Source organism: Otolemur garnettii, unplaced genomic scaffold (genome assembly GCF_000181295.1).
Source record: "Otolemur garnettii isolate 467f Iridium unplaced genomic scaffold, OtoGar3 scaffold00023, whole genome shotgun sequence".
NCBI classification, from domain to species: domain Eukaryota; kingdom Metazoa; phylum Chordata; class Mammalia; order Primates; family Galagidae; genus Otolemur; species Otolemur garnettii.
In genome coordinates this window covers 8,201,945-8,216,350 of record NW_003852418.1, presented here as the reverse complement: position 1 = coordinate 8,216,350, position 14,406 = coordinate 8,201,945, and the positions used below count along the sequence as shown (strand labels likewise).

Sequence of the window (14,406 nt, the reverse complement as noted above, 5' to 3'; positions counted from 1 at the left end):
AGAAATACAAAATTGCACATTTTTGTGCATGGGCTCTGCTAGATTCTCAGGATGAATTTCTCGCAGATGCAGACCATGAGGTGTGGAATTGATGCAGGTAGTTTCTTTGGGAGTTGAACCCAGGAAGCAGCAGTGAGGAAGTGGGAAGAGAGACAGGAAAGGGACAGAAGCCAAGCCAGAGTGCCCACCTGAGGCAATGGGGGCTCAATCCTGCCAGGAGCCTAGGAGACAGTGTGGATCACACCTCGGATCTGTCCTTCCCACGGGCAAGGAAGCCGGGCTATTTATCTACCCACTTTCAACTCTGGTTAGTTGAAAGTACTCTGGGGGCACTAACTCCCCCAGACCCAGCTCCCCTGGCCTATGTCTCACCAAGCATGTTTTCAAGACCTGGAAAATCTCCAAAGCAAGCTATCCCAAGTGCCTGCCATAGGAAACCATCTGCTTATATAATAGAAATAGGAACACCAAGGGCAGTCGTTCTCAAAGTGTGATCCTTGGACCAGCAGCCACAACACCTGGGAAACTTGTAAGAAATGCAAATTCTTTTTCCCTCATTTATTTTTTGCTTGTATATATTCGTGGGGTACAAGTGCAATTTTGTTGCATTGATAAATTGCATAGACATGCAAATTCTTGATCTCCATTCCAGACCTACTGAATCAGAAACACAGGAACTGGGGCCTAGCAACCTCTGACAAGCCTTGCAAGGTGGTTCTGATACCCACTCAAGTTTGAGAACTTCTGGCCTAGGAGAGAACCAGGAGGTATCAATAGCATCTGCTGTAGGTATTGTCACCATTTGCCAGATAAGGAAACAGAAGCAAAGAGGTGAAAGTGACTCCCCCCAAGGTCATGCAGATAATAGGTGGCAGACCTAGGTTTTTTTGTCTCTTTCCAGCAGACCCCCACACAGAAATGAGCAAGCCTGGCATTTGGGCTCTAGGTAGGGGTTGAGAATTAAGTCCCAAAGCTCGCCTTTCCCCCACCACCACTCTGTTCAGCTTTCTGAACCAAAGGCCTCCACCTGGTGCATCCAAATGGTCCTCGAAGCTCCTCTGGGAAGTCTGCCAAGCCAGGTGCCCCTCTTTTGGCTCCCAGCTGCACCTACAGCCTCCACAGGGACAAGCCCTCTCCACCCCCACCCTTCAGCCAGCAGGACATGTTGGGAGAATCCAAAGCAGCGTCTGCCTGGGAGAGGTTGAGACCCCTGGGTTAAATCTCACCACGAGTCTCTGCCAGGGCGTTGCCTGGCACCTTGCATTGCTCTTCCCTCTCCTCGTGTCCTCCAACCCCCTTCCCTTCCCCTCCCCTCCCCTCTGCTCCCACTCCATCTGCTGCTCCTCCTGGCTAGGCTCCCCCTCAGTTGGCACAGCAGGAAAAGAGAACAGGATGGTTTATTTTTATCCTAAGATACTGCTAGGGGGAAGGGGGTACCATCTGACCGAGAAGCAGCAGCTCCCAAAGCAGTGGCGAGGTCAGAAGGCAGTGGGAGACCCAGGATCTCCCTGGGAAGGAGTTACAGACGTCGGTTCCAGAGAGAAGGCAGATCTGGGAGAAGCTCAGGACCTAGAGTGAGGAGCTCTGAGCATGGCACCACTGGGTAATGCTGTGTGACCACAGGAGGGTCACTTCACCTCTCTGGGCCTTGGCTTCCACTTCTGTGAAAGAGGGAGGGATGAGGGCCCTGCCTGCTCCCTGGAAGGCTGTTTTCGGGAATATGAATCAAACAGGAAGAACACTTTACAAACTCAATGCCAAGTGTGAACACACATGGAAAACACCCTGGAGGAGCATCAGCCTGGGGGACACTCTTATTTGTCCTCAGTAAGTGTCCTGATTCTGTGAGTCTGGCAGCAAGTTGAACAGCTCATGTCACCCGGCGGGTCCACCTTTGTTTTTATTTTTACATGTTTGATGGTTTTTTAATTACATAAGCATTATGTGAAATCACTCTCCTTTTGGGGAAAAGAAATGAAGCTTTATAGGAAACCCAAATCTCCTTTAACCAGTCCTCCTCTCCCAGACCCCTTGTTCTCCACTCCAGACGTCACCACTCTTCAAGTTGTGGAGCTTCTTCGTATCCCCCCAGAACCCTTGTTCTGCCTACATATAAGATTATATTATATTTATATATATATCATAGACAACGTATCATACACAAAAGTATACACTTTACCAAAAATGTTCCATACCCAACATTCTGCAACATGCTTTTTTTTTTTTCAGTTCACAGTGTTTTTGAGATGTTGTTTATAAATATATTACAATTTGATTAAGCCAATCCCCTGGCAGTAGACAGTTCAGCGGCTTCCAGTCAGTCATACGCCATCACAGACAACGCTGCAAAGGACAATCCATGTGTGTCTTCCTGGGTACAGGGAAGCCACCATGTCTCTGGACACTGATCTGCTGGCTTGGAGGGTGTGGCGGCTATTACTGTATCACCCCTGCCACCATCTCCACCAAAGTTTTCCCTCCATCTTTAAAAACAAGTTGGGAGACTGGCTGGACTCCAGGGCTAGGAGGTTCTCCAAGGTAAAGTGTTTCTGTATCCAGTGCCAGGGTTCCTGTCTTGGCCACAGGGGTGCAAGCAGAGGAGGCCTGTGTCCAGTCAGTGCTAGCCCCTGGCTCTCACCACAGCAGTCCCAGGCTCTCTGGCCAGGTGCCCACGCCGCCAGGCTCCTGCACACTCGCAGCTCACTGTCTCTCCTGCACTGAGATGCGGCTTTCTTTCCCATCCTCCTGGGTGACCGGCTGGCACCCATGCATGGTTTCTTGTACTGGAGCAGCAGGATCTAATCCAAGAGGATCTTCTACAAAAACTGATTCCTGAGGTTCCTTTCTCTCATCCTCTGACTGAGCAACCTGGGGAGCCAAGGTGCAAGGTGATTCCAGAGAGCAAGGACAGCCCCGCCTCTGAGGAGCCCCCAGCTGGAAAGCGGATACCCACCCACCCCCTTTCCCCTTCCTCACACGCTGGGTCAGCATCAATTCCTCAGGTACCTCCTGACCCCTGCTGGCCACACCAAGGGTAACAAGGAGCTCCCAGAGGGGAAGCGGTTGGTTCTGGGAGCTGCTCCTCTCGCTACCACCGGTCTGACCCTGCACCCAGAGACATGGCTCCCCATGTGCTCAGCGCCAGGAGGTATGAAGAGCAGCCAGGGTTAGACTGCCAATGATGCCACGGCAGCCCGGTGGGGAGATGACAAAGCTTGCCACTGAGGGAGTGGATGGAAGGAGACATGGGGCCATGGGAGTGAGAGTAGCCAGTTCTCCTGCCAGCGGCCACATGGACAGACCCAGAATCTGTTTAACTGCCCCATAGACAGCCAGTTTGCCAAACCTCAGTCTCAGTTCCCAGAGGGACCTACCTTATACTTTGGCTTCTTGACCACCTTTCCTAGAGAAAAAAGGGATGGAGAGTTGGGGACACCAGACCAACAGATGTTCCCTCCTCCCCAGCACCTTCCCACCTGGGGACTCACTGAAGTAGATAATCCCAAAGAAGATGATGGCACACAGGATCCCTATCGTGATGAAGACCACCATGTGGATTCTGGGCCGCCCCTGGGAATCTGGGGGAAATCAAGACTTCAGCGCACTTCATCTCCCCCCGCAGTGCCTCACCTCCCCAGAGCTGCCATCCCTGACTTGCCAGACTCTAAAATCCAAGGCATAAGCTCATTGACATTAGGGTGGCCCTTGTGCAAAGGCAGCTGGCAGATGTCTCTAGGGTGACCAGCATTTTTTTTAATGTCTTGGAATATTTGCAACGTTTTAAAATTGAGAGAGTCCATGCTAAAAATCTGGATATCTGGGCAGCGCCTGTGGCTGAAAGGAGTAGGCCGCTGGCCCCATATGCCAGAGGTGGCGGGTTCAAACTTAGCCCTGGCCAAAAACTGCAAAACAAAATCTGGATATCTGGTTTCTCTCACAAATTGGGATGACTGAGCCCCAGCGGGCAGCCTCCCCAGCCGGTAACCATCAGCTAGTGCTGAGGAGGAGACATCTCTCCCTGCACCCCACACTGCCCACTGCCCCGCCTCATCTCTGCACTGTTGCTTTTCTAGAAGCAACACTCTTTATAGAAGAGGAGAGGGGAAAGCAAAGTTTCTTGTACTGGAGTCCATATTCTAAATGAGTAAATGAAAAAAAAAAGACCAAAAGGCCAGCAGGAACTAGAATGAGGCAAGGAAGCCAATTACTTCAGGATAAAATCTAAGAGGACACCAAAAAACTTCATAATCAAGATCAGTGCCATTTTAATGCCATATTTTGAAAAATCAGCCAGAAGACACCAAGTCAGCAAACTACAGCCCATATATGGGCCAGCTACCTGCTTTTTACAATAAAGTTTTATTGGAACCAGGGCCAGGATTAGAGTGAGGCAAGTGAGACAGGGTTGTGCAAATGCAGGGTAGAATCCTATTCTTTATTTTAAATTTTGCTAGTTTTTCCGCCACAGATTTTTTGCATTAATTTTGATTTTTTTTATTCTTACATCAAAATGTTATTTCTCTGGAGCACTGCATTTTTATGGCACTCCCACAGATATGCCTGAGGGCAAATGTCTAGCCCACCTCACTCCAATCCCAGCCCTGCCAAGAGGAAAGTAAATTTTTTTCTTTTTTTTTTCCAGAGAGTTTTATTATGTCACCCTTGGTAGAGTGCCATGGCATCACAGTTCACAGCAACCTCAAACTCTTGGGCTTAAGAGATTCTCTTGCCTCAACCTCCCAAGTAGCTACGACTACAGGTATCTGCAACAATGCCTGGCTATTTTTTAGTTGGAGTCGTCACTGTTGTTTGGCAGGCCTGAGCTTGATTTGAACCCGCCAGCTCTGGTGTATGTGGCTGGCGCCCTAGCTGCTGAGCTACAGGCGGCGAGCCAGGAAAGTAAATTTTAAGCAAAAGCAAAGAGAAAAAGAAAATGTATTTCTCTCCCCCCTGACCTTTTTCACTCATTAGCATGGCCTGCCTAGCCTCTGTAGTTATCTGAGTTTGTGATCCGTGCTGTAGGCTACCTTCTTATTCTAAAGTCACAGCTGAAGCTGAAAGGGGACAATATCAAACCATGGTAGCACCTGAGGTGCAGGGTGGCAGAACAGCATTTATGGCAAGCTTCCAAAGTGCAGGAGCCCACACCAGGCACTTACACCAACCTACTAAGGAAGGTGCTGTTATCCCATTTTACAGATGAAGAAAGTGAGGATTGAAGAGGGAAAGTGACTTTCCCAGGCTCCCAAAATAAATGGCAGAGCTAGGATACCACACCCTCAAACTGCCTCCCCTCTCATTCCATCTCCCCTCTCCCTTTCTCCACCAGTGTTTCTACGTGCCTCAGTCTCCCCCTGCAGTCCCCACCTACCTAGACTGCTACCAGGGCTCATGGTCCAGGACTCACCACAGACAACATCAGTCTTGTCCGTTCCTGCTTCTCTCTCTATCTGTCCTTCCATCTCACACCTACACACAGACATACAAACAGAGAGAAAGAGATACTAAGGTTCCCCGACCATAAGATTTCCAACCCTAAAGGGAAACAGTCAACAACCAACAAGTCCAGGGTCACTGGGCATGCATTAGGTGCAACGTCCTATGCTGGTTATTATAGAAACGACACAGGCTCTGTTCTTAAAGAACTCATAAGTACAGAGAAAAGATTATTGTACATCTTGAAGTTGTTAATAAATAGGAGAGTCTCTAATGAGCACCAAGCTTTGAGATCCAGGCTAACAGTGATTCAACTGTTCAGAGGAGACAGGGTCTCCACAATGAGGTGGAGTTCAGCTGCTAAAACCTTGGCACCAGAGACATTTAGGCTGGATCCTTCTTTGCTGTGGGGGGGTGGGGGTCGGGGGGTGCTTTCCTGTGCCTTGCAGGAGGTTGAGCAGCATCTCTCCTGACCTCCGCCCAGTAGCATTCCCTCCCCAGCTGGAACAACTGAAATGTATCCAGACATCGCCAAATGTTCCACTGGGAGCAAAACTGCCCCAGGTTAAGAACCTCTGATTTAAGGGCCTTCCAGAAAGACTACCCTGTGGAACTAAGATCGGAGTGAGCCCTGAGGAATGGAAAACTTGGAGCAACAGTGCATTCTAGCTAAGCAGCAGGACAACACAATGTGAGGGACATCAGGCAGGGGACAGGAGGATAGGGCTGGGGAACTACAGAAGACTGAGTCTTTAGAACCAGATTGCTGATAACCAGGCGTGAAAGTCGTGACTGGATTCAGGTGGAAGATCTCATCAGCAACCAACCAGATGACTTAACCAGTTAGTTCATGCAGCCAGCCAGAGTCCAGAGAAGAAATGACAGGCGAGTGGCCAGCAAGGAGGCAGAACAGAAGGCTAGACACAAGATGCTGAAGACCTGGTCCAGGGTGGCCCCAGGAGGAGTGGGGAGGAAGGAGCAGAGAAGGATATTGCCTAGGAGTTTGAAGCCAGGAGTTCAAGACTAGCCTGGGCAACATAGCAAGACTCCATCGCTACAAAATTGTTTTAAATTAGCCAAGTGTGATGCTATGTGGCTATGGTCCTAGCTACTTGGGAGGCTGAGGTGGGGGGATTGCTTGAGCCCAAGAGTTCAAGGATACATTCCAGCCTAGATGACAGAGCGAGAGCCTGTCTCTTTTAAAAAAAAAAAAAAAAGTGATGCATTAGACACTGTTTTAGGCATAGGGGATATATCGGTTGAAAGGGAAAAACAGCCAAGTTTCTACATTTAAGGAGTTTGCAATCTACCAGAGAAAGGCAGACAATTAACAAAATGTGTATGGCATGCTAGTATTTGTGTAACAAATAAAAGGAGGGAGAATCTGTGTGCTTGTGGCCATGTGGGTTTTGTTTGTTTGCTGGCTTGCATGTAGTAGTGGCTCCCTCCAGGGTGAACTGGGAGCTCAGGGGCAGGGCTGAAAGGGAGATCCCTCACAGCGGGCCTTTTTGTGCTTTCTGTCCTATGTGTTGCCCAGTTTTAAAAATTAAATGCAGAAAGTTAATGGGGCATGAGTTTAAGGTAGTCTAGGCAGAAGAGTTTGGGGCAAGAGAGTGAACGGTGTGTTTGGGGGCTTGCAGTCACAGGACACAGTGCCATGCAGGGAAGGGATCAGAAAATGCAGCTGCAGGTTGAAGGCCATGCTGAGGAGTCTGGGTATTTTCATTCTGAGGGCAACAGAGAGCCCTGAAGCATTGCAAATAGGGGAGCGCTGTAATCCACAAGGGAAGGGAGAACACTCGCTTTGGCAAGAGGATGGAGAACCAGCTGAAGGCTGGAGGCAGGGAGGATGGCAAGGAGGCGAAGGCAGCACCCAGACCTCAGTGACGTGGCCCAAACCAAAGTGAGGGCAGGGGAAACAGTGTGGAGAGAAACCCCCAAACACTTAGAGGACCAGATGGACAGGACCTGGGGACTGGTTTGGATTGGAGGGGAGTGAGGGCGAGAGGCCCAGGGGTGACTGCCCAGAGCCACAGAGGTGGCTTTCACACAGCATGAGAGGAGTGTGGGTGGGTGAGCCCACCTGGGATGCACAGTGTTTGAGGTGGCTGTGAGTCGCCGGGTGGAGGTGTGTGCTCAGCAGTTGGATAAGTCTGGGACTCAGGAGACAGATCTAGACAGGAGATGCTGATTGGGAACTGTCTGAGAGGGGCTTGGAAGTCATGGGTTTGGTCAGACGGCACAGGAAGGGCTGGCAAGAGCATTGAGAGGAGCGCCCTGAAGAAAGTCCTAGAAAAACAGGCAAGGAGGAAGAAGAGGAGGAAAACCAAGGAGAAGCAGAAGGGGGAGTGGAGGAGTGTCCAAATAGGGGTGTCCTGATACCCCTAAGACAGGAGAGCCTCATGAAGATGGAGATCTCAGCAGTACCTATGACCACTAAGGGAGAGATGCCCATCTGATGACCGGGAGGCCACTCTGTAGATGATTCAGAAGTGTATGAGCGTGTGGGACATAGGGGAGCACAGAACCCCCCGCTCTGTGGAGTGGAGAGAATGGAGGCTGGTCCATGCCACTGTTGGGGGAGGAATCACGAGGGAGGAGTCCTTATACCTCGTCCAACGGCGACACTTCTCAGAAGGAGATGAGACACTGGAGAAGAAGCCAAGTGGGCAGGGTTCGCAGATGGTGTCAGAAATGTTTGTACCTGGGGGCAGGTAGGGAAGGGGATGTTAACCATCCCGGGGGAGCCACTGGACAAGGAGGATGGGAAGAGCTCCTCTCTTGAGCACTCTTTCTCAGAGGGCTGCAGCCCCCAAGAGGAATTCTCCTGATGCCCCACAAAGGCAGATCCCCATGGCAGGTGGCAGAGTGAAAAAGGTCTCATTCTCCTGCTCACTCCATCAGAGTTGGCGGGGATGCCGGTGTAGGCTGGAGTCTTGCTTCCTCTGCCCCTGGGGCTAAGTGCCCCCTGCCCAGCCCCTCTCTTTGGACCCTAGGCTTGTCTGTCCCATCTCCCAGATGGGTCACTTACCAATCTGCTTGACCCCAAGGCCAGGATCACATGGCCTGTGCGGGTTGCAGCTCTCGCAGGCCTCATCAGTGCAGTATCGGCCCTTTTCACAGATGCAGACAGTGTCTGTTGTTGAGTCACCGTTTTCCAGGACCCGGAGCCCTTGGTCTGAGCAAAGACAGGCCAGAAGGATGGGAGCACCATGCTGGGCCATGCTGAGAGCCCTGATCCCCACCCTGCCTGCTCTTTTGGTCTTAGACCCTCTTCCAAGCAGAGACACACATTGTAGTGTGTCTAATGACCAGCACAACCCAGGCTCCAACCTATCAGGACAGACCCAGGCTACATAAAATCAGCTGGAATGGCTTGACACCTGTAGCTCAAGTGGCTAAGGTGCCAGCCACATACACCAGAGCTGGCGGGTTCGAATCCAGCCCAGGCCCACCAAACAATGACAACTACAACCAAAAAATAGCTGGGCGTTGTGGCAGGTGCCTGTAGTCCCAGCTACTTAGGAGGCTGAAGCAAGAGAAGCACTTAAGCCCAGGAGTTGGAGATTGCTGTGAGCTGTGACGCCACGGCCCTCTACCCGGGGCGACAGCTTGAGGCTCTGTCCCAAATAAATAAATAAATAAATATCAGTTGGACTATTAGCCTGGCTCCCAAGTGTCCCTTTCCCAGCAGCTTACGCACTGTGGTCACAGTGTTTGTGCTGGTAGCAGTATGTTTCTCTGTTCCAGGTGCCTAGAAATTCGCCTTTACTGCAATTGCTGCATTTTGTGTCTGTGACCTCTGTGCAGTCCTCCACCAGTTTCTTTCCTGGAAAACATCAGGAAATGAAACATCTCTAACCAACTCAATGAATCAGACACTTATCACAAACTGATCAAGCCAGGCTTTCAAGTGGGGGATTCAAAGATGAAAGTCCCAGCCCCTTCATAGTCTGGTGGGGAAGTTGGAAGAGATAGGAACTCTAATATAGGGTAGACAGAGGTTTTCCTGGGAGAGAGGGAGTCCAGAACATTTTGATAGCAAGGCAGAGATGAGAAATAGGTCATTTCAGACTTGAGTATACTGTTAAAATATGGGGTCTTCTTCTGCCAGCAAATGAAGAAGGGTCCCACTGTGGGTTAAAGGGTCAGCATCTCACCTGGCGGGCACAAAGAACAGCACTGGCTGTTTATTAGGTACTGATTTTCTCTGCATGCAGTGGGTGGTTCTGGATGGACCTAAAAACAGAATTGTGCAATTTGAAAGAAGCTCAAAATCTCTGCTGTAGCCTCCTTGGCAGAAAAGTGATAGTCGGCAAGGACAAAGGCTGCAACTGAAGTGAAAGTCCAAAGCAGAAAACGAAGCCTGCCTATGACTTGGTGTTTGTTTTTAACTGAACTGCCAACTGAGCTGATTATGAACACGCCCAGGGAGTCATCTGGGTATTATACTAAGCAAAGGCCCCAGAACTCACAACATTCTCTGAACAGATCTTCCTTTGGGCTTGACTCATGCCTCTTTCCTCTTCCCAAAGACCTAACAGGACAGGTCTCCCCTGGCATCCTGAGGCCTCAGCTGGTTCCAGTCCTGGCTGGGGCTATATTTAGCGCTTGGCCTCTTCCTCCCATTCTTCTGCTTCTCTTCCTTCCCCTCGCCAAGCCTCATCACATTTTCTGTCTCCAACGCCTCATCGTCTGCACATCCAGCCCCTCTCTCATAAAATGCTAGGATTGTGAGGCTATAAGAATAAACTCCACCTCTTTCATGTTACAGATGATGAGACTGACCACCAGAGAGGGTGGGTCTCTTACCCAGGGTCTCACAGTGACAGATTCTGAATGAGAATTGAGGTCCTTCTCTTCAGCAACTTGTGTCTCCTCTATACCATTTTTATTACGTCTGGGTGCCACTCATGCTATTAATTACTACACCTTAATTTAAATGGATTGATTTTCAATGTAAACTTCATTTCATTGCCACGAGTGAAAAACCAGAATAATGTGTCGTAAATAAAAGGTAACCTTAAAAACAAATCCAAAGCAAACAAAGCAATGTTATTAAGCCCCAGCAGGCTGCTTTTGCTTGCTGAAGGCCTTCCACCCCAGGCCCCTTCTTGATTTTTGTTTTAGAAGGAGGATTAGCAAGCTTTTGAGTATATATGCTTAACTATATTCTATCTCCAGACACTTCCTCCTTGAAGAAGATCGGAAGGATTTTTACAACAACTGTAAAGTGAGTCTGTGTTTAGTTCTCTATCCATGTGCTCCCTACAATCATCCTTTGAGAACAGCCCAGGAAAAGGACATAGGTTTGAAAGTCAGACAGCTTCAGGCTCCAGCCTTGACTTTGCAGCACTAATTATTGTGCTTCTCTTAACTAAAATGCAAGTCCACATAAATAAATAAATAAATAAAATGCAAGTCCCCCAATGCCTGTCATAGAGGTTAGGTTGTGAAAATGAAAAATAATATGTTAATATTATAAATACATATAAACATATGTATAGGAGGCTGGACTATTAAGTTCTCGAACTCATCCTAGGAAAAGTGCTACAGACCTCATTGCTGAACATCATCATGGCCACCTTCGAAGTTATCCCCTTAGGAAGCTATGCAGCAATAACAGCACCTAGTCCACCCTTCAGAGCAATCTTGTGTTTTGTTTTGAGATAAGAGTCTCACTTTGTATCCCTTGGTAGAGTGCCATGGCATCACAGCTCACAGCAGCCTCAAACTCTTGGGCTCAAGCAATCCTCTTGCTTCAGCCTCCCAAGTAGCAAGGACTGCAGGCACCTGCCACAATGTCTGGCTATTTTTTTAGAGACAGGATCTCACTCTTGCTCAGGCTGTGTCATGAACTCCTGAGCTCAAGCAACCCACCCACCTCGGCCTTCCAGAGTGCTAGGATGACAGGCGTGAGACACCACACCCAGCCTTACTTCATAGTAATTTGGGAACTCTTTTTCTGGACTGGCCATCAGAGCTATGGTCATACTCGGTTTGATGATTAAGTTCGCAAAAAAGTGCTTTGAAGGGTGGACTAGGTGCTGGTATGAGTGCATAGCTTCTCAAGGGGAGTAGTTCAAAGGTGAACATAGCTATATTCACCAATGAGGTATGTAGCACTTTTTCTAGGATGAGATCCAATCTTAATTGTCTGAACTTGTATGGCCTGGCACAGGATCTGGAACAGAGGAGGTGCTCCTTAAATAGCAGTCTTAATCATCATACATGTGTACCTGTTTGGAACCCTAACCCGAACCCTGGGGCACCCTAGCTAACTGGTGGGCTGTCCAGGATCCTACCCAATTGATAGCTCTCACTCAATCTGAACAAAATCACTTATAGAAATGTGTCTTGAGGCTCGGTGCCTGTAGCTCAACCGGCTAAGGCGCCAGCCACGTACAGCTAAGGTGGCGGGTTCGAATCCCCAGCCTGGACCCGCCAAAACAACAATGATGGCTGCAACCAAAAAATAGCCGGGCGTTGTGGCGGGCGCCTGTGGTCCCAGCTACTTGGGAGGCGGAGGCAAGAGACTCGCTTGAGCCCAGGAGTTGGAGGTTGCTGTGAGCTGTAATGCCAAGGCATTCTACCCAGGGGGACAGCTTGAGGCTCTGTCTCAAAAAAAAAAAAAAAAAAAGAAATGTGTCTTGGGCAGCACCTGTGGCTCAGTGGGTAGGGCACTGGCCCCATATAGCCAGGGTGGTGGGTTCAAACCCAGCCCCAGCCAAACTGCAACAGAAAAAGAGCCAGGTGTTGTGGTGGGCACCTGTAGTCCCAGGTATTCAGGAGGCCGAGACAAGAGAATCGCCTAAACCCAGTAGTTGGGAGGTTGCTGTGAGCTGTGTGATGCCACGGCACTCTACCGAGGGCAATAAAATGAGACTCTGTCTCTACAGAAAAAAAGAAAAAGAAAAAGAAATGTCTTAACCTAAATGAGGAAGGAAGTTGAAAAGGTTACTGCCCCTACCAATATATCACAAGGCATCATCCTCTGAACATGGACCTTCCCACTACTCAGAGCATTGAAAGTCCTTGATACCATCTTCAAACACAGGATAAGTACAGCTCCTCCTCTTAAAGTCTGTCAATCTCACTGCCCAAAGTTCTGATTCTTCTCCCACAAAGAGCTCAGGACCATAGCTTAGAGATGCTCACCATCTGAGAGACGGACTCAGGAATCTGGTAGATGTAGATTCATGTCCAGGTTCCACCATTACCTAGCTATGAGACCCTTGGCAAGACAATTCCCCTTTCTGAGCCTCAGTTTGCATATCTGTATAATGGGTTTTGGGAGAAATCAGACCAAGAATATATGTAGTGTTTTTCTAAGAGCCTGACATATGGAAAATCCTCAATAAATAGCCCCTACTATTGTTGTCACAGCCCAGCCTCTACTGGGAGCCAAAATTGGGGGTTATGAGGGCAAAACCTGCTCTTGAGAAGACCACACTGCATCCCACTTCCTCTGGTTCTTCTTCCATCCTCCCACCAGGGCTATCTTCTGCCTCTCTCCAGCTCCACCCTCTCCCTGCTTCCTTTCTCCCTAAGAGCCACTTCTGAGAGTGAAAATGAAAGCTCCAGGACCAAAGCAACTTCTCTACTTGCTCGGTTCCCTTGTAGCCAACTCCCCACACCACAGGTCACTCCTGCCCAGACCTCATGCCAGAATCTTCAGCCCCTGAAAGTAGGGGAAGGCCAGAGGGGTTGGATTGAGAGGACCAGGTACTTGGGGGATTCCCAGCCTCCAGAATGAGGAACTACAAAAATACATTTCAACAAAAAAGTGAGTCAAGTATGGGCTTCCGAAAATCCAGGAGATATGCTTGGTTGAGTCTCAGCCCCTTCGGTGCTGGAGAAACCCTGCTGGTCCCCCATCCTCCTTTTCTTGAACTGTTCATCTCTCCCTGGGGCCCCCTCTGTCATCTTAAATTCAGGACACAAAGACACAGCCTTGGGGATTCATTCCTCTCAGGTTGGATCACCCAAGAGAGGGAGGAGTTGTTAAAAGTTCCTTGCCTTCTCAAAAAAGTAATTGGGCCTCTGTACCCATCCCTTGTTCCCACAAGATGTCCTGGAAGAAAGCAGCCCCAGCTGGCAAGAGGATGATAACCACTCACAGAGGCTGGCATCTGTCCACAATATGAAAGGGACAGGAAACGGGCCAGACCCACTGCTTCCCTTGGCCCTCTCACTCCCCGCCCTCTGAAACCCCTGCCAGTCTCTCCGAGGCCAGCCTCTGAGGCTCCCTAAACCCCAAACCCATCCACGCTGCCTAGGCATGTGGGTGCGTGCCTTCCCTAAGCCGCCTCTGTGGGCTACCTGGGACCCTAACCAGGAAGAAGGAAGAGACAGCCCACCTCATTTCGCCCGGAGCCAGGGTACCCTGCCCAGCTCCCGTCCACCCTTCTGTCCCCGGCAAAACCAGCTAGGAAAGTCTCCTCCCCGAAGTCTTGCTTCTCTTTCCTTCCTTCTCATTCCTTACTCATTCTCCACTCTCAAATCCTGTCGTGTCAAGGACAAAAACAACTCACGGTGGTCAGCAAGCAGCCCCAGAGGACGCACTGCACTGGCAAACGAATCATGGCGAGGTGAGACCCAGGCGGCAGGGGTCTGGGCCCTTGGAGGGGCCGCTAGTAACTCCTCTGACCCAGCCCCTGGCCCCGCCCAGGAAAAAGGCGGAGTCTCGGAGGACCAATTGCGGTCCGCCTATGGGGAGGGCGGAGCCCTAGGCAAGTGACAGCACTGGGATTTCCCTCTAGGACATTTCCCGGAGTTTAGTTTCTCCCGGGAGTTTAGGGACCCGCTTGGCTGGGTAGGGGAGAAAGCGGGGTGCCCTGGGCCAAGGAGCTGCAGAGGGAGCCCTTCCTCCTTGCCCCCAGGACCCACAAAGGCCAAGTCCAGGCGGGCTAGGAGAAATCCTCCTTCCAGGGGAGTGGAGGGAGAAGAAAGAGATCCCCATGAGCGCTG

At 50.0% G+C, this 14,406-nt stretch overlaps 1 protein-coding gene across 2 annotated transcripts; it reads right to left on the bottom strand.

The window, feature by feature from the left end:
* Positions 1-2,575: 2,575 nt before the first annotated feature.
* Positions 2,576-14,050, bottom strand: CD40 (CD40 molecule). Of its 2 annotated transcripts, none has more exons than XM_023512051.1 (9): positions 13,971-14,050; positions 9,597-9,675; positions 9,140-9,265; positions 8,468-8,614; positions 8,047-8,140; positions 5,408-5,469; positions 3,489-3,578; positions 3,375-3,403; positions 2,576-2,868 (listed from the first exon to the last, which is right to left on the bottom strand). In XM_023512051.1, exons 1-9 carry the CDS (start codon positions 14,019-14,021, stop codon positions 2,701-2,703), a joined length of 846 nt encoding a protein of 281 aa, XP_023367819.1. In that variant the 5' UTR covers positions 14,022-14,050; the 3' UTR covers positions 2,576-2,700. The 2 variants fall into 2 exon arrangements, with proteins under 2 accessions (XP_023367819.1, XP_023367820.1); XM_023512052.1 differs by having other exon boundaries at positions 2,774-2,868; positions 3,485-3,578.
* Positions 14,051-14,406: the final 356 nt, after the last annotated feature.

What these genes read in the sequence shown, in the direction of transcription:
- CD40 (XM_023512051.1), bottom strand. Translation starts at nt 14,021, where the DNA reads ATGATTCGTTTGCCAGTGCAGTGCGTCCTCTGGGGCTGCTTGCTGACC. An exon ending in CTGTTCTTTGTGCCCGCCAG is followed by an intron (nt 9,266 to 9,596) that starts GTGAGATGCTGA and finishes GATGTTTTCCAG; the next exon opens with GAAAGAAACTGGTGGAGGAC. An exon ending in CTTTGGGATTATCTACTTCA is followed by an intron (nt 3,404 to 3,488) that starts GTGAGTCCCCAG and finishes TTTTTTCTCTAG; the next exon opens with GAAAGGTGGTCAAGAAGCCA.